This window comes from Ochlerotatus camptorhynchus, unplaced genomic scaffold (genome assembly GCF_037179485.1).
Source record: "Ochlerotatus camptorhynchus isolate MF236.1 unplaced genomic scaffold, CSIRO-AGI_Acam_v1.1 ptg000113l, whole genome shotgun sequence".
In the NCBI taxonomy this organism is placed as follows: domain Eukaryota; kingdom Metazoa; phylum Arthropoda; class Insecta; order Diptera; family Culicidae; genus Ochlerotatus; species Ochlerotatus camptorhynchus.
Genome location: NW_027040603.1, coordinates 32,195 through 54,628, shown reverse-complemented (window position 1 = coordinate 54,628; position 22,434 = coordinate 32,195). Strand labels below are relative to the sequence as shown.

Here is a 22,434-nt window from a genome sequence, read left to right as displayed (position 1 = left end):
GTAGTGAGCCAATTTCAAATCGATAGTTTCGTATTAATTGTTGATAGAACTGCTTCGTGTAATTATCTCCCAAAATTCGTCCGAAATTCTAATAATCAATCTCTTGAAAACTATGCACAATGCCAGATGGCATTAATTTGTTTTTTTCAAGTTCAACATCTTGAGTATTTTTCTTTGCATTCAACCTGGTCCCAGCCTTCGGGGAAATATTCATGATTCTTGAACTGGGATTTTTTTTTATAAATATCTGAGACTTATGAGATCATGGACATTGAGAAATAACCTAAATTCTACGATCTTGAATCTTAAAAAGATTTTATGTTTATGTTAAAATTATGTTCTGGAAGCTGCATAGAATTACGAGTTCTGTAAAATCCTGGATCTTCAAGGAATTTGACAGTTCGAAGACCTCTTGAGTTTGATTAATTGTTAACGGTTTTGCCAACTACGTAGAAAACTTTGAATACTTTATAATGTTCAATCAAATCCCCTAATTTTTACAAATAATAAATATTTGAGTTAGTTAATTTTCCACTGCAGACAAATTTTCAAGTTTCAAGTTGAAATACGTTGTTGTTAAGGTTTTGTTTTAGAGTTTTTCAATTTCCAAGTACTTGTGTCAATTTGTTTCACCATGAATTCAACCGAACCTTAGCCATAATAGTGCAACGTATAATCGAAGTTTCTTCTCTTTTTAACCCGATAGTTTTATGCTACATCAAAACATTTACTCTTTTTTTGTTTGTTTCTTAGTTTGTCATCACTTTGTTCACTCTGTTACAAAAACGTCTACACGACCATTTACTATACTTGGGTTCCATTTACGTGACGGACATCGAATACTCAACTTTGTTGCTAACGCTTTGACTAATTTCAGTAGGTTTGATAAGTTTCCTTCAAACTCTTTTAGTAGTTGCTTTTTAGTAACTTCGTTGATTTGGTCTCCATAAAATGTACTTTGTGTTTTTTTTTATTGTTGTTGTTGTTGTGTATTAGTGTTACACATTATACTCTACATAGAATTTTCTATATTTTCGTGGATGGTCATTTGTTTTGTCTGGTTTGTATTTACTTTAGCAGTTTTTTTTTAATAATTTGAATCATATTTACTTCACGCTAGATAATGTTATGCTTTGGAAAATTTTGTGGTTCAGTTTAGCTGCCGGAATAACACGATCCAAAAATCTTTCAAGTTAGTGTTCTTTGAAGCACTTCCACAGTTATTAATTGAGAGATTTCCATATCCGGCCAACCAATGACAATAAATTAATTTGTATATTGTGTGGTAAGCACAATGATTTTCTATGCCCAGGGAAGTGGAGACAATTTTTAAATCGAAAGATTTAATAGACAGGACCGGGAATCGAATCCACCGCTTCCGACTTGGTAATATCGTAATTATTAACTGATATCGTAACTTAACTGATTGGGATATCTGAAGCCAAACGTTTCAAAAAATACGTTGCAGATTAATAATTCGATTTAACTCTGAGTCATAACATGATTTTCAGGAACGAAGAGCCTTTCTCTGAATTCACATCAAAATTTGATATTATCCTCAGAATTCCTTAAGTATTCTCCGAAAATTAGATTGGAATTCTCTACAGCATTCCCTTGGAATTTTCTTGATTGAATTCCCATGAAACTATACTCAGAATTCCTTTTGTAATAACCTCTGAACTCCTTTTGAATTCTCTTCAGAATTGAAATTAAATTATTCTCATGTCACTCGACTGACCGCGAAAGATTATACTTTGAAATAGTTTTAAGTTTAAGAAATTTTTAACTTGGCAGAAATAGAAAATCATTGTGGAGAATTAAAAAAAAAAGTTTAGAGGAGAATCCTGATGAATGTGGGCGTCTTAGTGGAATCCCTGTATAATGAGAGAGAGAGAGAGAAGGATAAGTAATTTCCATTTAATTTCACTACCTTATTTGCTTATCCTTGACAGATAAGCGTATTTCGTCTACAATGTGCAGACTTCTTCAGTGTCTTGTACTAATACTAGTCGAGTATTAGTACAAGACACTGAAGAATTCTGCACACTGTAAGCAAAATACGCGTATCTGTCAAGGACCAGCAAATAAGGTAGTGGAATTAAATGGAAATTACTAATCCTTCTCTCTCTCATTATATTAGAGGAGAATTTAATGCAAATTCTATGCATAGTTCCAAAATAACACAGAGGGGAATTCCAAGGACTCGAAGAATGAGGATATTTACTTGAGATAATTCTGACTTAATATCCTCAACGGCATTCTGAAAGAAGGTCCAACGGAGAATTTAAAGTCAGTTAGATTTAAAATTCCATAACGATTGTGAAGCGAGATCCTGTTGAATTCTATGGCAAATTCTAAAGCAAATCTGACGAAAATTTCTTGAAATCCCTGAGGCATATTTCAAGGGGATCGGCGGGTTCGATTCCCGGTATGATCGAGGGAATCTTTCGGGTTGGAAATTTTCTCGACTTCCCTGGGCATAGAGTATCATTGTGCTCGCCACACAATATACATATTCATGCATTGGTATTCGCATCGAAAGCTCTCAATTAATAACTGTGGAAGTGCATTGAGAACAGTAAGTTGAGAGCGCAATAAGCTATTATGCACTAAGCAATAAGCTTGAAATGCGAATACGAAACAAAAGAAGATGAAGCAGGGACTTTTATCCAGAGATCTTAACGGAAGTCAAAACTTCAGAGAAGCTACGTCTATAGATCTTCAGAAAAGCTCAGATATCTCAAGAGCAGTCCCAATAGATTTAGCAGGAAAGTCCAGACTTTTGGAGAAGTTAGTTTCGATAAATTCAAGACAGCTCTTTTGAAGTTAAGAAAACTTCAAAAATATTTTGGCAACATTATGGAATTCCAGAGATTTTCAGGGAAGTTTCATGATTTTTAGGACAGTTCCATTCACTTAAGGAAAGTACCAAAAACTTCAGGAGAATTGCAAGAGCTTCCGGGTAGCTTCATTAGGGAAAATCAGAAAACCTCAAGGTGCTCAATTAACTTCAGGGAAATTTGCTTTTACACTTAACAGAAGGTCCAAGAAATTCAGAGAGACTTTCAGCCTTAGACTGGTTCGTCTGTTCAGTTCCAAAATCTTCAGGGAAATATAAAGAAAATCAGTGATGTTTTGAAATTTTAGAGTAATTTAATTATTTTCAGGCATTTTCCAATTACTTGATGCAAGATCAAAGAACGTCCGAGGAGTTCCATTAATTAATTGCAGGACTGAAACATCAGACATAAACATCGTACCGTTTAGATTCACCGTTCACTGAAAAGCCAATACCCGAAAAATTAGCCAGTACTCGTACCCTAATTTTAGTTAGAGGGAAATAAATTGTGTTCTTCTTCTTCTTCCTCGCATTTCAAGCTTATTGCGTATGGTATATTAGCTTATTGCGTGCTCTCAACTTAGTGTTCTAGATGCACTTCCACAGTTACTAATTGAGAGCTTTTGATGCCTGTTCCCTTTTTATCATTAGTATAATTGTGTGGCAAGTAAAATCATACTTCTATGCCCAGGGAAGTCGAGAAATTTACCAACCCGGAAAATTCCTAGACCGGACCGGGAATCGAACCCTGCCACCTTCAGCATGGTCTTGCTTTGTAGCTGTGCCTTTACCGACTGAGCTAAGGGAGGTCCAAATAAATTGTGTTAACATCCCTAAATTACATTAAGGAGCGCATAAATTTAAGTTGGACGGAGGCGCACAAATGAAAAATTAGCCAGCCAGCAACTCTAAATTTACCCGGATAGTACTGGTCTAAACAAGGCATAAGTCATTTTAGGAAAAGTTCTCCTAAATGAGGACGTTAAGAGATAAAAAAGTAGCTTGAAATCATCTTAGCTACAGGTTTGTTCAATATTAAGGGTCTCTATTTTCAAAAATAAAGAAGTTAGTTTTAGAGTAACAATTAATTTGAGGACCACCTTAATTTAAAAAAAAAAGGCAAAAAGAAGCAGAAAAAGTAGAAAAAGTATACCGAAGGCACCAAATGTCTAAAACTTAAGACAAAAGCACTATCACTTTTGTCTTGCTAAATTCTCATCCTGGACCACTGTGCCTTGGATTGAAAATAAACATGATTGTTTAGAATAGGAGGGTAAATATTTTACAACAGAAGGGCCAATACGTTAAGGAGAAAAAGTTCAATTCAAACACAATCACATCCCAGGTTAATCAATTAATAATGCCAGTCCAGTTAAACATCAAGCCCCACAACCAATTTCCAAAGCATATCAACATCCGACCCGACGACGCTCGATGGTGGATAGTACATAGGTCCCTAACGGCAGCCACTCAGAAACCCGTTTCAAATTTCAGTTGAATGCTTGTTTTCTGATGTTTGTCTTTGTGCTGAATCAACAACGAAAAACGCGGCTTTCCGCTGCTGACGAGAGTTTTGTGTTCAAATTCACGGCGGCGTAAATTAATCGAAACCGTTCCTCGTTCTCGATCAATTTAGCTACATTTCCGATCATAATTCATGGCACTCACGCTTTCCCCAGTGTCCGTGGCTGTTGCCGGCCCGCTGTGGGCTGGTGTACATGTTATATCCGGGGATGATGTGTACCCGTACGTCCGCCGTCGGTCGGTTGCCATCGGTCCGTTGGCGTCTCGATACGGCCACCGTCGTCTTGCAACAGCAATAGTTGAACAGGCTAATGTACGCACTGCGAAAGTGACGATTGGTCAGACAGTAGATCACATTGTGGAAGCAAGACTTGGATAGGCCAATCCAGGCTGTGTTGTAGAACACCCGGTTCGATACACTTTTGGTGGTCCCGTACGCCAAGATGGCACAGAATGGTAACCAAAATACGACGAATATGAGGAAGCTGTAGAAGTTGGTGCGGACCAACGAGAGGTCCCACGTGTAGGCCAGGCTTGGCTTGAAGTTCGGTAGGCTCATGTTGCGTTTCACGTCAACGATGATTCGGATGTGGGTGAGTAATGATAGCAACAGCGGAAGCAGCACCATAAGACCAATCCACCCGGCTTCCAACGGCACTATGTGCTTCGACTTTTGGTCGCAATAGTCAAAGTCGATGTCGTACATGAACTGCATCCCGGAGAATAAACTTGCGATGATCCAGATTAACAGTAGAATCACGGTCACGCTCGTTTTGCTAAACCAGCTTCGTTCATTCTGGGCCGTACACAGCCTTAGGTAGTTTTCGATGGCCATTATCTGAAAATAGCATAGGAATGGTATGAACGATTGGATACACACAATTTTCACACATCGAAAGCACATTTAGTCACTTTCAAATGCCCCATCATTTGTTTTGTACTAATCTAACATTGTGAGTATGTACAATTTTAGTCATTCAACATTTTCTTACCTTTTCAAGAGAATCGACTGAGCTTTTAATCTAATCATGCAGTTCTACCAATCACTACCAAGCAGTCATTTACAAGTTACTACTTTCATTCTAAGGAATACATACTACAACATTAAATCAATGCTACATACACATACACACACACAATCAAGCTACTTGTGCTTTGCTATAGCAATAGCATGTGCTTATCTTTTGATGTTCTTCAGTTTCATATCCCAATACTTACTGCTAGGGTTAAAATGCTAACCAAAAACGAGCAAGCAGCTAGAAACCACTGAAATTTGCATACTTCCGTGTCCGAATTGTCAATGCCAGCGAGGAGCACAATGGTGGACGCTGGCATCACTACGCTAGTGATTAGTAAATCTGCGAGCGCTATGTTCACTATGAATGCGTTACCTGCAGAATAATGGGATATATAGATAGATAGATAGAGAAAGGTGTGGAGCAAACTAGAACAAACTGAGGAAAATCTTCGCGGCGGTGTTGGGTGAATGGGTGATGTTTTGGAAGGATTGGGTGGGAAGGAGGGGGCTTAACCATCTACGAGCGTATGATCAGATCTTAATTAAGTCTAATTCATTATTTCATGTCTTTAAAATATGTATTTCATATACCGCATCATGAAATTTGACTCAAGTCAGATTTTGACCACTTGGTAGATAGTAGATCCTTGTGTATAAATTTGAGTAGAAATTTTCAATTGAACGCAGTTGGGGAACACAGGGTACTATTTACAATAGGTTCTACTTTCATCTTTCGAATTTCTTCCCAAGTAACATTTTAATTTTTATGAAATACTACAAAGCAACTATAAATCAACATTCATAAAACCCTGGTCAAGGCTATTTTGTCATTAATGCATCCATCAAAACCTCATTAAGACTTGAATATGCCTAGTTGGCACACCCTGGAGAAGGTTCTGAAGGGTGTATTCTCGAAGCTCTTCAAGATTGATTTACTGCAAAAGGTTGTATGACGAACGCATTGAGAACCATTTGAAAGCTACAACAAAAGCTATTTAGCAACAATAAAAACCCTTTCCGAGCTATTTCCCCTAGCCGCTTGCTAAATCCACTAGGAAAGAATTAATCAAGATAGAAAAGGATATATGAATCTTATCAAAATAATTAAAATAGAAACTGATGGTATAAAAATCTTGTTGAATATTCAAATTTATCACAATAGTTCTCATTAAGTGGCCTAGTTTTAAGTGCCTTATTAAATGTTATGTGAAATATACGTGAAAACATCGAAAAAAAAAAAATACGTCCGCCCTCGTAAAACGTCGATTTGACTAATTATTTTACATTGAAAAAAAAAAAAATTCTTCAGATCGAGGTAGGCCGAGATTTTTTTTATGATTTTCGCATTTAAATGTTTGCTCATTGCTAAATTTACCAAAATATAGTTATATTCAAGGAAATATAGATTTAAAATCGAAGATTGTAAAAAAAAACAAGCAAACTAATTGTAACATGGCGGTGGCATAAAAGTGGATTTGCGTGGGTCATTTGTGAAAAAGTTGTTTTGCTTTCAAGAAATCCTTAACAAATTCATAAGGTTTTAAAATGGCTTTTATGAAGAAAACTTGCAGCCTGAATTGTATTTATGTAAAGCCATTTTGCTTGATCCTAACCCATTCAGATTTATGGCAGCATTTATGGAGGCAAAGTTGTATGCAAAAAGTTAAATGTCAAAGTTTGTTTATCTTTCGATTTTTAGTTGCGCTGTGCGATCCAGGGTTCTTCCAGGCAGTTTTCTCCGATGGATTGGGAGCAGTTACTCAGATAGTTTGCGATACTGTTTTGCAACATTTCGTATTTCGAACCGAAAAAGATCCCCTTCTTCCGAATGGTACAGAAGTGCACCATCCAACGATGCAGAGATGTACGCTTGAATGAAATTTTCGAAGAGTTGATTCTTTCGCCGAATAAAATCGCTGCTATGGATCGGAAACCAGCTAATCTCTGCTAACTAACAGTTTCAGTGGTTTGCTGTCGGTTGTTATTTCGATTGTCATCTATTCGCAAGATCTGGAGAAGGCTGGTATGTATTTAAACATTCGACAATGTTTTATGAATTCGAGGGGCCCGCTCAGTTTGCTCTTCTCCGGCAGATGGTCAGTCGTTGATGGTGTGCTGGTTCTTCTAAAGAAGTAAATTTTACTGAAATCGACTTGAATTTTTCATCCTACTTCGCCTATCCTTCGAGATTTCCTTGTCATAAATTTGGCTTTTATTAACTATGAGGAATCATCTTTTAAGCTCAATTTGTAAACAGAGTAATTGGGGAGTTTATGATGCACTTTAAAAAGCCTAAAAAGCAACAATAAATGCTTTTTGCTCTAATGCAAAATCTAATGGTTTTTGGTTGTTTTTATAATGATAGAACACGTTTATAAAGTATTTTATCAAGACATTAATAAACAATTGCTAATGACCTTTATGCTTGAATTACAGAGCAGTTTTAAGGATCAATCCCTCCTGTTTTAAATTTATTTGTAAAATAAAACAAGACAGCTTTTGACTTTCCTGCCAGCTTTAAAAGGTTTTTAAAACAGCAAAAAGCTGAATTACTAAGCAGGAACGTTTTACACTTTAAAATGCTGTATTTATACTAAATGGTTTGTTCATTGCCGTCATAAAACCATAATAAATCAGAGTGGGTGCCAAATGGTTACTGAATTGTTACTTCCCAAGTAACATTTTAAGTTTTATGAAATACTACAAAGCAACTATAAAACAACATTCATAAAACCCTGGTCAAGGCTATTTTGTCATTAATGCATCCACCAAAACCTCATTAGGACTAGAATATGTCTAGTTGGCCCACCCTGGAGAAGGTTCTGAAGGGTGTATTCTCGAAGCTCTTCAAGATTGGTCTACTGCAAAAGGTTGTATGACGAACGCATTGATAACCATTTGAAAGCTACAATAAAAGCTATTTAGCAACAATAAAAACCCTTTCCGAGCCATTTCCCCTAGCCGCATGCTGAATCCACTAGGAAAGCATCAATCAAGATAGAAAAGGATTTATGAATCCGATCTTATCAAAATAATGAAAATAGAAACTGATGGTATAAAAATCTTTTTGAATATCCAAATTTATTACAATAGTTCTCATTAAGTGGCCTAGTTTTAAGTGCCATATTAAATTTTATGTGAAATGTACGTGAAAACATCGAAAAAAATAAGTCCACCCTCGTAAAACGTCGATTTGACTAATTATTTAACATAGAAAAAAAAAAATATATTCTTCAGATCGAGCTTGGCCGAGACTTTCTTTTTATTATTTTCGCATTTAAATGTTTGCTCATTGCTAAATTTACCAAAATATAGTTATATCTAAGAAAATATTGATTGAAAATCAAAGATTGTAAAAAACAAGCAAACTAATTGTAACATGGCGGTGGCATAAAAGTTGATTTTCATGGGTCATTTGTGAAAAAGTTGTTTTTCTTTCGAGAATTCCTTGACAAATTAATAAGGGTTTAAAATGACTTTTATGAAGAAAACTTGCAGGCTGAATTGTATTTATCTAAAGCCATTTTGCGTGATCCTAACCCGTTCCGATTTATGGCAGCATTTATGGAGGCAAAGTTGCCTGCAAAAAGTTAAACGTCAAAGTTTGTTTATCTTTCGATAGTTGCGCTGTGAGATCCAGGATTCTTCCAGGCGGTTTTCTCCCGATGGATTGGAAGCAGTTACTCAGATAGTTTGCGATACTGTTTTACAACATTTCGCATGTCGAACAGCTGGAAGTGCAATCGTTCCCGAAAAAGATCCCCTTCTTCCAGATGGTTACAGAAGTGCACCATCCAACGATGCAGGGATGTACGCTTGAATGAAATTTTCGAAGATTTGATTCTAAAATCGCTGCTATGGATCGGAAACCAGCTGATCTCCGCTTACGAACAGTTTCAGTGGTTTGCTGTCGGTTGATACTTCGCAAGATCTGGAGAAGGCTGGTATGTGTTTTAACTTTCGACAATGTTTTATGGCACCGCTCAGTTTACTCTTCTCCGCCAGATGGTCAGTCGTTGATGGTGTGCTGATTCTTCTAAGGAAGTAAATTTTTCTGAAATCGACTTCAATTTTTCATCCTACTTCGTCTATTCTATGAGATTTTCTTGTCATAAAATTGGCATTTATTAATTATGAGGAAACATCTTTTAAGCTCAATTTGTAAACAGAGTAATTGGGGAGTTAATGATGCACTTTAAAAAGCCTAAAAAGCAACAATAAAGGCTTTTTGCTCTAATGCAAAACCAAATGATTTTATGGTTGCTTTTATAATGATAGAACACGTTTATAAAGTATTTTATCAAGACATTAATAAACAATTGCTAATGACGTTTATGCTTGAATTACAGAACAGTTTTAAGGAGGGATTGATAACTGTTTTAAATTTATTTTTAAAACAAGACAGTTTTTGACTTTCTTGCAAGACTATAAAAGGTTTTTACAACAACAAAAAGCTGAATTACTAAGCAGGAATGTTTCACACTTTGAAATGCTGTATTTAAACTAATTGGATTGTTCATTGTCGTTATAAAACCATCATAAATCAGAGTGGATGCTAAATGGTTACTGGATTGTTACTTGGGTTGGGTTGTGTCATAGAAAGATGCAAGGTTAAAACAAACAATTGCATATTGTTTGCCTGATATCTACTACTTGTATACATTTGATGCTGCTCTCCAGAATGCAAAATGTACGGTGAATAAACACCACCAATTGAGTTAGCCGTCGATACTATTCACGCTACGTGGGATTCAGAGCAAAGTCAAGGCACACCGAAGTCCTTCTGAAATAACGTAAATGGGCAGCGTAGCGAGTCCAGCCTACCATCGTCAATGGTGTTGAACGGGGAGGTTCCCCCCCCCCCCCCCAGAAGGTCTATACACACTAAGATTTTGTTTCCGTGTTCGGTAAATTTGACCGAAATCAGAACAGCTGAACGTTCAGTAAAACTTTGACCTTCATTTTGAAGGCTATTAAATTTGAAAATAATATCAAAACATGTTCAACCTTGTTTAAATGATCAAATCTTGTCATTTTAGTGGAGATTTAGTTTCAAAGTAGCTGAAAAGCAATTGAATTGAATTGCATAAATTTTACCGAAAAGTTCAGCTGTTCAGATTTCGGTAAAAATTACCGAAGTCGGCGATAATTTCTAAGTGTGTATTGGCATGCTTTTAGACAAGTTTTCGATCATATTCTCTGATGAGAGTTAATCGATGACCACGTTTTGGTCATATCTGATGGTAACCGTTTTTTCCCTTTATTATAAAGATTTTCAGCCTTTGGCTGGTTCATATCTTAATGGTAACCATTGGTGATTGTCAGTCTTATACTTACCCAGCTACGTCAGGGATACCTCAAGGAAGTCACTTAGGCCTATTGATTTTCCTGCTTTACTTCAACGACGTGAATCTGGTCCTCGAAGATTGGTTAGTTGGTTATCTGTATTTCGGAAGAACCTCGAAGGACCTCGGTTATCGTATGCAGATGATCTTAACATTTATATTCGGGTCGGTTCTATCGATGACTGTCAGGTCCGTTCCTTCAATGCCAGCTCGAAGCCAGCAACTGGTGCAACTTGACCTACGTCAACCCCGCGAAGTGTTCAGTAACGACTCTCTCTCGCAAGAAGGAACCGATAATGTACTTATGAATACAATCTTTCCCGTGTCAACTACGTGGAAGATCTGGTAGTAATTTTGGATTCCCAGCTAACGTATAAGAAACACATTTCGTATATTGACGACAAGGCGTCAAGAACTATAGGCTTCGTTTTCTGGATTGCAAAGAAATTTTCTGATTTGTAGTGCCTCAAATCACTAAACTGTTCCCTGGTGCGGTCCACCCTGGAATTTCGCTCTGCAGCAGTATGAAACTATAAGAATTTTTTGACGTAGACTATGTCTTACGGGAAGGTACTGGGGGTAAATCGAAAATATAAAATTGGGACCGTCGCGAAAAAGGTGTAAGGTTTTGAACGCTTATAACTTTGTCATTTATAGATGAAATTAAAATCCAAATGCACCAATCGATAGGAAATAACTCTCACAATCTGTTACAATAAATGCTTTTCCAATTTTCTCAAAAAAAAAAAAATCGTTGAAAAACCTACAAAAAAAAAGTGATAATTTTATCACTGTTTCAATGAAATAAACGTTCTCCCCAAACCAAGGCGTCATAATCGAGTACCATTTGGTTGCGCATCGTTTGGCTTGAACCTGTAAAACTATATAAGAGTTCTGTTGTCGTTCCTCCGCTCAAACCATGGTGAGCCCCCATGAGCCTGCCGTACTGGAGGCAATGTCTAGAGTCGCTAACACCCCCGTAGTAGTGCATGATAATAGTAGAATATCGGCTGATGATTAGCAGCTATTAGAAGCACTAAAAACATGAAGACCGCGGGAATCGATGGTGTTGAAAAACTTGAGTATTGACTTCTTCAACCATCTTACCGTTATCTTTTTCTTTTTTTTCCTTTGGTTTGTTTTTTTCCGTCGATCTTGTTTTCCGTGCTGAGCACCAATGCTACCGACGTGCCAGGAAGGCAGCTCCCACACCTGGACCCTACCTATCGACCCATCAGCTCATGAACCGGGGACCAACGGCTTTACTTCCCATCCGAAGGAAGGCGTGATCAGAGATGTTATGCCTCAGAACATCCCGGCGGCGCCGACTGGTATTGAACCCAGGCCTGCTGGGGTGAGAGGTAATCACGCTTACCACTACACCACCGGCACCGTTATACCGTTATCTTCAACAAATGTTTGGAGCTTGGCGACTTCCCTGCATGCTGGAAGTTAGCCAAAGTGATTCCAATACGCAAGCCTGGCAAAGATCCTTCCAGTGCCAAAAGCTATCGCCCCATCAGCCTTTTGTCCTCCATCTCGAAGCTATTCGAAAAGTTGATACTCAGCCGTCTGCTGGTGTTTTCAAATGATAATAACTCTTTCTCAAAGAGCAGTTCAGGTTTAGGAAAGGCCACTCTACCATCCACCAACTAACATCATCAAGCGGAATAAGTCCGTTTCCAATACATATGCCATGGCATTGTTGGACGTCGAGAAGGCGTTCGACAATGTCTGGCATGATGGTCTAGTGTACAAGCTGCATCGATACAACTTTCCGATCTATGTACCTCGTGAAGATCATCAAAAACTCCTTGTCGGGCAGATCATTCCAGGTCTACTTGAACAATGTCCCCTCTGAATTTACACGCTAGTGTTCGTGAGATTGTGCTTGGCGAACTGAACTTTGATGATTTTGGGCCATCCCTGTGTTGAAATGGGATCCAGAGGGACGGTAAAAATACATTTACATCTTTAAGTAGAGCTTTACATAGTTGTTTGTTACAAAATTCATGCACCAAGTGGATTGCGAGTTTCTGGGTGGTGCTGTGTTTGGTTCGGTCCAACAAAAATTAAACCTCTGAAAATGGGTTGGAGCGTCTTAGTGTAAATGCAAGAATGGCAAAAAGTTAAGAGATATATTTCTTATTATGTGCTTAAGAGGCGGATAAATTCCTACGTTAAGCTATCCAATGAACATTTAGAATTATGATTCTGCTTGGATGCGGAAATTTCTGATTGCTTGAAGTAACAAATTATGATTAAATATTGAACATGGACCAAACTTTCTAATTTTGTGAAAGCACAACTCTGAATATCAAATTTTCGTTTATGCTAATGGAATGAAAGTGAGGGGGCAATCCCTAGTAACCAACAAGCCTGCTGTAATAATCCGACAAATAATGCGCCAAAGCCTTATATAACAAAATCAATCCAAATTAGCGGGCTTATTGGTTACCTTCCAAGTAACAATTTGGGTTTTATGAGGGTACTGTAGACCATGATTTAGACTTATAGAGTGCTTTAAAACCTCAATAAAACTTACAATGTTACTTGGACTGGCATGTAGTAATTTTTGGTCCCGTGACCCCATCCCTGGAAATTACGGAACTGGGTGAGGTTTTCGAAATTTCCTCCAGTCTTCCTGAGGTGTTCCCACTTCACTTGGACATGGAGCATAAGACTAGCTCTTTCTAAGGCCTTAAGGTTGTTTAGTTCACTGGACTTGAAGTGAACTATATAAAAATCATTAGAAATCCCGTTGCAAGAATGGCCAGGACGGGATTTTATTTTCATTTTGATTACTTGGAGTGGCTTAACTCCAAGTAGTTTTGTTAATTCATCTTTGATCTGATCCAGGGATTCACCACTGGGCAGACCTTTCAAGACAAACTTGAACAGACGTTCAGTTTTGGTGTCGTAAGTGAAAATGTGTGTTGCTTCTCATTTAGATACTTGAGAAGATGTTTGAATCCATCCAATGCTTCAGCCAATACACGGCATTCACCCCGACGGCCAATTTGAAGTGAAAACTTGAATTTAACGAAGTTCAAAGGTTCCGTGCGAAGAGCATGGAAATTGTAAGTGGTTATGACAATTGGGGGAATTATTCCTTGTTGGAATTGAGCCGGGAATATTTAATGGAATTTTGCCTGGATGATGAATCATACTCACCATCCGTGAGCATATTAAATTGATTGCTCAAATAAATTTCATCAGAAGCGGGAACAAGAGATTGCCCTTTTCTTATGCGCTTAGGTGCCATGGCGGCGTAACCAAGTTTATCCAAATCTACTTCCAAGCAGATTACTATAAGAATTCGATGGATCGAAGAGGAATTTTCCAAGTCGATGTCCAAGCAGGATTACCTCGAGTACGGTTCAAACAGAGATCGAAGAAGAATAAGAGTCTAATAAGCTAGACAATATGCAGGTAATATTGAGCACTGAAAAGTGCTGCTTATATTCGTTGTAGGTCTAGGTAGCAGTAACACTTCCTTCAGAAAAAAAGCAAATAGATCCACACGGCAAGAAAGCACGATGCGGACTGAAAGTAAATCAATCAATAAAACAATGTTAAGCAACAATTGCATTTTTGTACAATTTACTGTCGTTGATCAGAATAAAACAAATCCTGATTGTCTGGTGCTCTTTTCAATTTTTTCTTTTTCCCGGAAAATAGGAATATCTGTAGAACCGTTTACTGACCAGCACAGTTATTGCTATAAGTTTTCCACTTCACTAAAGGTACTATACATCTTGAGGAGAAGTGCTAGTTTGCAACCGTTTTGTTACAAAGGTCCAATACAATATTTTAAATATGCACCATGTGATCGAGCATTGAATAAATTTGTATAACACGTGCGGTGAAACACACTGGGCAGACGATACGGCCATGCTTAACGGCCGATTGCTGAATAAGGCGTGCATGGCCGCGGTAAAATGGTGACACGGAGTCACGGGTGATGAGCTGAAGGGTTCTGCGATGCTTGTAGAACGGCCATCGTTCACTCTATCTCAGGCGAGCGTGTAGACCAGACGTGTCTGTGGAGTATACTTTAACAGAATACTAAGTGCGAGTAGTAAATCAAGGTTAAGTGTAAATCACCAATTCAGCTGATTCAAGTAAAGTCCGGCGCACAATGGATAAATTTTCAGGTTTTTTGACAGTTAGCCCATGTCAAAAAAACCCGGAAACAAATGCATTGTGCGCTAGCTTTAAGTCATCCTCGAAATTGGTCGAAGAACGACACTAATGGATGTTACCTTCTCGCTACGACCTTTTTTTCAACCAATCAAATTGTTTTCTGGTTGGCGAGTCAAGGACCGCCATTGCACGCTACGGTCTAGGTGACATTTAGTTACCTTGACCTAAACGTAAATGACATCGTTCTCGGGCTGAAGGCCCTAAACGCCAAGGAGAATTTCCCTTCCCGGTTCGACAGAGGGCGGCCTTGCCGCCGAAGACCGGCTTTGTCAGGAAGCGCCTGTGCATCGGAACCATCTCCACAAACCGCTATACCAGCCCCGGTAATACCAGATCGCCATCGCACTACAGCCGACGTTCGGTCAGCCTCGCTTCCGCCATTGTTGGAATTGTATCGGAATTCGACCGAGCGGTGGTACCGCCATCTTTCCGACAAGATCGGCCCTTAATCATCCGCCATCGACAGGATCAATCCGGAACCGCAGCGAGCGCTCGCTGTTCTGCAGTCGTCGTAGTCGCCATCGTCATCAAGGGTATGTGCCAGAAAATCGATCACAACACCACACAAAAATTCAGTGTTTAAGTTGATCCGTGCTGTATTTCAGTTAATTTGAAAGCTTGAGTGGAGTTGTCAAGGAGTCTCGTGCTGCTGAGTTGGTGTCGGGCAGAACATTAGTTTCAAGTTTTCAAAACCAATTCTAGAATTTCTTGCAATCGTGTGCTGACAAATTTCCACTTTGCTCTGAATTCTATGCTACAATTTTTTAAACGCAGAGCCCTAGGACCACTTCCCGAAAATTTCCACTTGTCTGAAGTTTGAATATCTGGATGACTGTTTTGACGTAGGACTACGTCTTCGATTTCTATATGGGGGTACACTTTGTGAAAACCGAAAATGGCACATGTAACAAATTAAGAACGATTTTGAACGTTAATAACTCAGCTGCCCCTGGTTCAATTTCAATAATCTTATTACCAATCGATCAGAAATATAGCTACGCATCGATAACAATGCTTCCAAATGTTGATTTTCAACAAAAACTATTGGAAAACTGGTAAATGTCCAGCATTTTCCAAAAGCGTAGAATTAACTGACAAATCCACCAACTACCTACATGCATATGCTGCTTCCCCAGCACAGTCGTCAGAGAGTAGTAAGTAGACGAGTCAACAAGTCAAAGTGGCATTCGCCTCCGGTCCTCGGGCGCATGTGAATAGGGAGGATGGAATTGCGTAATATTTTGCACACTCATCGCCATATTCAGAACCAAACGCAAATTCTTCGAGATAACCATCATCCGTCGTCTGGCTCGCCGTGGCGGTGTCTGACGTATCTCCGGTCTGATCTACGAGGTGTGCTAAAGGTGTTCCTGAAAAATGAGATCCGTGATGCTGTCACCTACACTAAACACGCCAAGCGTAAGCGGCCATGGATGTCATCTACGTTTTGAAGTGACAGAGACGCACTCTGTTTGGTTGTGGAGGTTAAATCATCACCAACTTTGGCAACAAAACGGCTCTTTTAAGGGCCACCAAGCTTATTACAGTAAAGAGTAGGAATAGAATTCATCTGTCTGTTTGTCCATATTCAGAGCCAACGATCACACAAAATGCTCATGTAATCAAACTGGAAGCAGGGGTTCAAATTATGTTGATCTACCCTGATCAACTTTGAATCGCCACGGCCGGATATTTTCGATGGAAGAAGCAACAACCTAGCATCTAATTCGACGAAGACGGCAGGAAACATTTGTGAAGCCGAGTTATTTACGAAGGAGAGTGTCGATGAAGAGAATCGATCAATGTAGATAGGACCAAATTGAAAAGTGACGCGAGAGCCTGAATTTATAAAGAGACGACATGTCAAAATTGGAACAATGGATTATCTGTCACCAGGAAACCATGAGACATATTTACTCATCGCTGAGTTCCTGCACTTTTGGCGATTATGAGTGAAGTAAACTCAAATTTGGGTCGTTATTATTCGCCGTGTACGCAAAATGAAAGGAACCAGTGTCGCTACTTGATAGCAAACTACTCATGATAGGAGGAGTCTTTGTATCTTTTATACCACTTGGTTGCACATCATTCTGCTTTAACCTGAAAAGATATAAAGCAGCGCTGCTGTCTGGTATCAGCTCATTTTCGCTTCAGATGGCGTGGTGAGCAGCAATAGCAGCATTAGGAAGGTGGTGGCTAGTCCACTCTTCTATAACCCAACAAGCAACAATTGACTGGTCGTGGCAAAGGAGGAAAAGGTCTGGTAAAGGACGTGCCAAGCGTCATCGCAAAGTTCTTCAAGATAACCACCATCCGTCGTCTGGCTCGCCGTGGCGGTGTCTCCGGTCTGATCTACGAGGTGTGTTGAAGGTGTTCCTGGAAAATGAGGTCCGTGGTGCTGTCACCTACACTAAACACGTCAATGGTAAGTGGCCATGGATATCCTCTACAATAAAACGGCTCTTTTCAGGGCCATCAAGCTTATATCAGTAAAGAGTTGGAATAGAATTTATCTGTGCCTGTTGGGTCCATATTCAGAACCACAAGCCACAATCAACTTTCTCTTTGAAAAAAAATTACTACAAATTTGGTACGCCAATTCAAAACGGAAAGAGTTGAGATAATAGATAATTGATCAATTAAAAGAACTAAATGCTCTTCACATTTATTCCGTCCACTAGCGGTCCTACGTCAAGCTTCCGTTCGTGGCCCTAGGCACTGACCCTTCTACTTTTTTAGCCAACCTTCCTCGGTTGCAGAATCTATATGGTGATTGAATATTTCCTCTATGTTGAAGATTGTATGCAATTTAGAAAAAAAAAATCACGGATCTCTAGGTCTACATTCAGGAATTGACCATTTTGTCGGTGATCCCGAATATCCAGAGGACCTTTTTCTAGCCACCAGATAGTAGATTCCTTTTTGTATTTTCATCACCTTCGCTTCGATCTACTTACAAGAAATAAGATCATTAAGCACTGATTCAGCCCGCCCTACTTCAGTGGAATGAAACGGCCCAACTAACAATTTTAGCTGCAGATTAGCTTATACAGCCGAAAATTGGCTTATACAGCTAACTTTTACCTGTATAAGCTAGTCTGCAGCTAAAATTGTTTGTTGGGGGGAGCTGTGGGTGGCACCAATACCGGGCCTACCGTGCTTGACGGGTTTGTAGGTCAGCGAGAAGTCACCAAGGTAGTGGCCGATCATTTGATTTGGCTTGACTTCTACCTGGTTGAAGGTCTTATGATGATCATGTTGCGCAGATGGGTCTTTACAATAGCTGGCTTGGTTTGGTTTGGTGGAGCATTCTTCTTAGCTTTGCGGAGCTTCTTAACGAGAGCCATCGGCTTACGGCGAGTGCCGCGGTTCAGCCGTCGCTTAGCATCAGCTTCATCAACAAATCCTGCTTCATTTCCAGCAGCTGGTCCAAATCCACCCCGCGGTAGGTGAATTTACGGAACGCGCGCTTCTTCTTAACTCCCTAGGCTTCAGTGGCGTCCGCCATGGTTACAAAATTACGGATTTAATCCGAAAAATGCGAAAATAGCAACGAGTACTTCACGCGACACTACGTCCTCACACAAGATGTGGAAGGGAAAAGAGGACTGAATCGATATGGTGATAGCATATTTCCTCTATGCTCATGATTGTATGCAATTCAGCAAAAATCCCGGGTCTCTAGGTATACTTTCAGGAATGACCATTTTCCCGGTGATTCCGCATATCCAGAGGACCATTTTCGTGCCACCCGGTAGCAGAATCGATATGGTGATGGCATATTTCCTTTATGCTCATGATTGTATGCAATCTCAATCACCTCTCATGGGTTTTCCCGTTCCGACTGGCCAACCACAATCCAATGTCCTTGTCTGTTCCGTTTGAAAGTAGATAGTCATACATTTGAAATGGTGACTCAATCTTAAAATTTGGTACCCAAATTGCTGAGTACCAGTCATGTCAACTTCAATCGACAAGCATTTTGCTTGCGACATTTTCGTTTTTTTCCGTTCCGGTTGGCCAACTATGTCCAATTAGGTTTCTACCTGTTCAAAATGAAAGTAAATAGCCATGCCTTTCGAATGGTGGCTGAATCATAACGATTGATCCAGCCATGTCAACAGGCATCGACACGCATTTTGCAGCCTTGGGGTTTGGTCAGTTAAAGGAACTTGAATTGTTATAAAAAAAAACCGATGATGTCATGAAAAGTTAGACCAATTAATGTTTCTCAACAAACATGGCACAGTTCTCTCGTATTCTTCAAGAACAAACAAATTTGCGCGGTGCTGTTGTGAATCATTGGGTAGAGACGCGTGATTATTGGTATTGAATGAATGAATGTGTCCCATTTTCCGGAATTGACTTTGGCTTTCAGTTGAAACTGTCAGATGGCCTGTTATAGAATAACCCTGCTATCAGAACGACAAACAACAAGCTAGTTTTTTACAGCTCGGAATGCTCGGAAAATGGAGCATAACCTAAAACTAATGTCCCTTACTCCCTTGGGTTTGCTTTATGGTAAATTGATGAAATTTATATCTAAACATTTTTTGTTTCAATTTATTCCTTCAAAGGGAAATTAAATTCAACCTATAATAGTGAGGACAAATTTCATAAATAGGATCAACTGTTTTCATAAATAAACATAAAATAGGCTCTGCCCACGATGATACTCATCGTCTATAATCCTGATAAACGTAGTATGAATGGGGTCCAACGCTCAGCTGTTTCCGTGCTCACCCTAGCATTAAGCAATTAATTTGAGTTAATTAAATCTCAGACTCAGAGCGGTATGATTATGAATGAAATTTGAATATACATTTATACGTGTATAGTGAGACTAGAAATGGTAGAAAGGTGGCAGGTAGATTGAAATCCGTGGGCTGTACGGCAATATTTGCTATAAAGGAGATCGGAAAGCGTGAAGTGGATGATGGCAGAGTTGAACATTTAGTTTTCTTGACATGAATGACGGAAACGAAGACAGTGCTGGCGGAAGAGGAAAATGATGGTTTTTAACTCTACTTGGCAGCACTGCTGCTACTGCTACTGCTAGTGGCGTGATTGTGATGCAAGCGGAATAAGGGTAAAGGCAGTTCAGTGAGGAAGGAAGTTATACCAAAGTTCTAGTTCGAAATCGTTTCGCAAGACAGGAAGGAAGAAATCTAGTAGCTACTTTCGTGAGAAAGAGAGAATGGAAAATATTCTTAGAAGAAAAAGGAAAAAAAAAGCAGTACTAATCACTCATCCTAGGGTGGAAAACTTTTTTCATAAAACCGTAAAACTCACGCATCAAATCGAATTCGCTATATGTTTACTGGTTATGGAAAGAGAAACTTCGTCGTCTAGCGATGGTGCTTACCTGCTTTCTTGAGGTGATCTTCAATCATGACAGAGGAAATCATAAACACGTTGCCGATGCTCCCGATAACGGAGAGACTGGCCAGCAAGAGCAATCGAGCCAGCCGTGGCCATTCGGTTGAAAGGGTAACCGGTGACACATCCTCTTGGTGTTTTGCCCCACCGGAAGTACCGCCGTGCTTGGACATCAGTGCTAATGGAGTTATCGCCAGCAAATTAGTGCCATTTTCACTGAAATCAGCATCGTAATTGGTGGCACTTGTTGCCTCCAGAAGTCCTCCTCCGCCACCTTTGTCCGTTTCTCCGTAAGCTCCTCCTCCACCGGCAGTTGCTTCACCGGCAGCGACTATACTCAAAATCGAGACGGCCGCCATAAGTATGCTGGTCAGTGTTGAAGAGCTCATGGCTTGTTGCTTTCTTTTTTTCTTTTTTGTTATTTCCTGTGTGTTGTTTCGGATGTTTCCGTTTTTGCCGTGGTAAGCGGTCAAATTGTGGCCGGCACGCCAATAAAAGCTTTCGTGTAGATGTCGTTTACCGCGATGACGACGATGATAATGGTTTGATGGGCCGGGTGAGTCGTGTGGCCTACTCTGCCCTTCCCTCACGATCGCGTTGGCGTTGGTCGACGTGATGGAGGATTCTGAGATTCTGAGAATGAAGCCGTGCAGGGAAATGATGAGACGTTGCAAATTTTCCGTCGTCGTGGTAGGCGACGGTCGATGCTGTTTGGTGGAGTCGTAGGTTACCGTTGACGACGTAGTACGTACACCAGGGGCCCTGTGGTTGAAGGAGAGAGGTGGATAAAAAAAATGTGGTTAATTTAATTACATCCTAGAGCCGGAATAAATCTGATTAGGATCTTCTCGTCCCCTCTTTTAAAGGCTTGATTATGGTTGTATGGTCTGTGGGTTGGTTAGATTATGAGCAGGGTCTTCTCATTAAGCAATCAGCATGATAATGAGGGGCAACTGTCATAATTACGAGTTAGACAGAGAGATTGGAAAATAATGGAATGCCGTGTGGATGACGATAAATTCCATGAATTTTCTTTATTTTTGGAAAAGAAATCACTTATAAATGTAATTTTTATCGTTCAAAAATACATTTTTCTTAAAGTAATTCATAGAACTGTTGATGGAATATCTAAAAAATTACATATTTCCACCGTTTCTCGTACAACGCAATACAAATTTCCGAGTTCATAGTGTTGACGATTATGGGACTCGGTTTTAGAAATGTACAGGGTAACTGAAAATAATTCAAAATTGGGATCTTTAAGGGTATTGCGGTAAATGCTTCTTCTTCTTCTTCTTCTTCTTCTTCTTCTTCTTCTTCTTCTTCTTCTTCTTCGCATTTCAAGCTTATTGCATTTCGCATATTAGCTTATTGCGTGCTCTCAACTTAGTGTTCTAGATGCACTTCCACAGTTATTAATTGAGAGCTTTCGATGCCTGTACCATTTTTGCATTGGTATAATTGTGTGGCAAGTCCAATCATACTTCTATGCCCAGGGAAGTCGAGAAATTTTCCAACCCGAAAAATTCCTAGACCGGACCGGGAATTGAACCCAGCCACCTCCAGCATGGTCTTGCTTTGTAGCTGCGCCTTTACCGACTGAGCTAAGGGAGGCGGTAAATGCTTAATCTACTTTAAAAAATATGTTAAATTTTTTGGTACAATGGAACTGCTTTAAATAAGTGTTATCACATTAGCTAAAATTTCCTTCTTAGCGCCCCTCGTTGGGACTTTTTATGGGAGCGAGCTGTCAATTTGTTAGTTTAGTGTCGAACCATGAAGTTATCATTTTGCTTTAAATCTTGATTTAAAGATCTATGGATCCGAAAAAAATATAGTTGTGCTCAGAAAACGAAGTTCTTTCAGATGTTGTATAAAAACCGATAAATTTATCGAAATTAAAGAACCCAATTAAAACCAAAAACAACAAAGATGAAGAGCCAATATTTGACCACTTGAATTGTAAACATATGGACAGGCGGCCACTGGTGTGGTGGTGATGCGGCATTATACAACACGGCCAAACATCATGACGAAGTCGTGTGGCGTGTGGCGAATGTCAACATAATGTTTTGACATGCTAGCAGATGTCACACCTCCGCTACAACAGTGGGCACCTTGAC

General features: G+C 39.4%; 1 protein-coding gene and 1 pseudogene across 1 annotated transcript; both read right to left on the bottom strand.

Annotated features, from left to right (window-relative positions):
* Positions 1-4,176: 4,176 nt before the first annotated feature.
* On the bottom strand, positions 4,177-21,032 carry LOC135699644 (melatonin receptor type 1B-A-like). Its single transcript, XM_065219934.1, has 3 exons — positions 20,298-21,032; positions 5,582-5,754; positions 4,177-5,201 (listed from the first exon to the last, which is right to left on the bottom strand). The coding sequence occupies exons 1-3, from the start codon at positions 20,698-20,700 to the stop codon at positions 4,488-4,490; spliced, it is 1,290 nt and encodes a 429-aa protein (XP_065076006.1). The 5' UTR covers positions 20,701-21,032; the 3' UTR covers positions 4,177-4,487.
* Positions 17,871-18,532, bottom strand: LOC135699643 (small ribosomal subunit protein uS19-like; annotated as a pseudogene).
* Positions 21,033-22,434: the final 1,402 nt, after the last annotated feature.

Bases quoted from the DNA above. Each gene is read 5' to 3' on its own strand.
- LOC135699644 (XM_065219934.1), bottom strand. From the start codon at position 20,700: ATGAGCTCTTCAACACTGACCAGCATACTTATGGCGGCCGTCTCGATT. The intron at 5,755-20,297 runs GTAAGCACCATC...ATTATTCTGCAG, and splicing joins AGATCACCTCAAGAAAGCAG to GTAACGCATTCATAGTGAAC. The intron at 5,202-5,581 runs GTAAGTATTGGG...TGCTATTTTCAG, and splicing joins TTAGCATTTTAACCCTAGCA to ATAATGGCCATCGAAAACTA.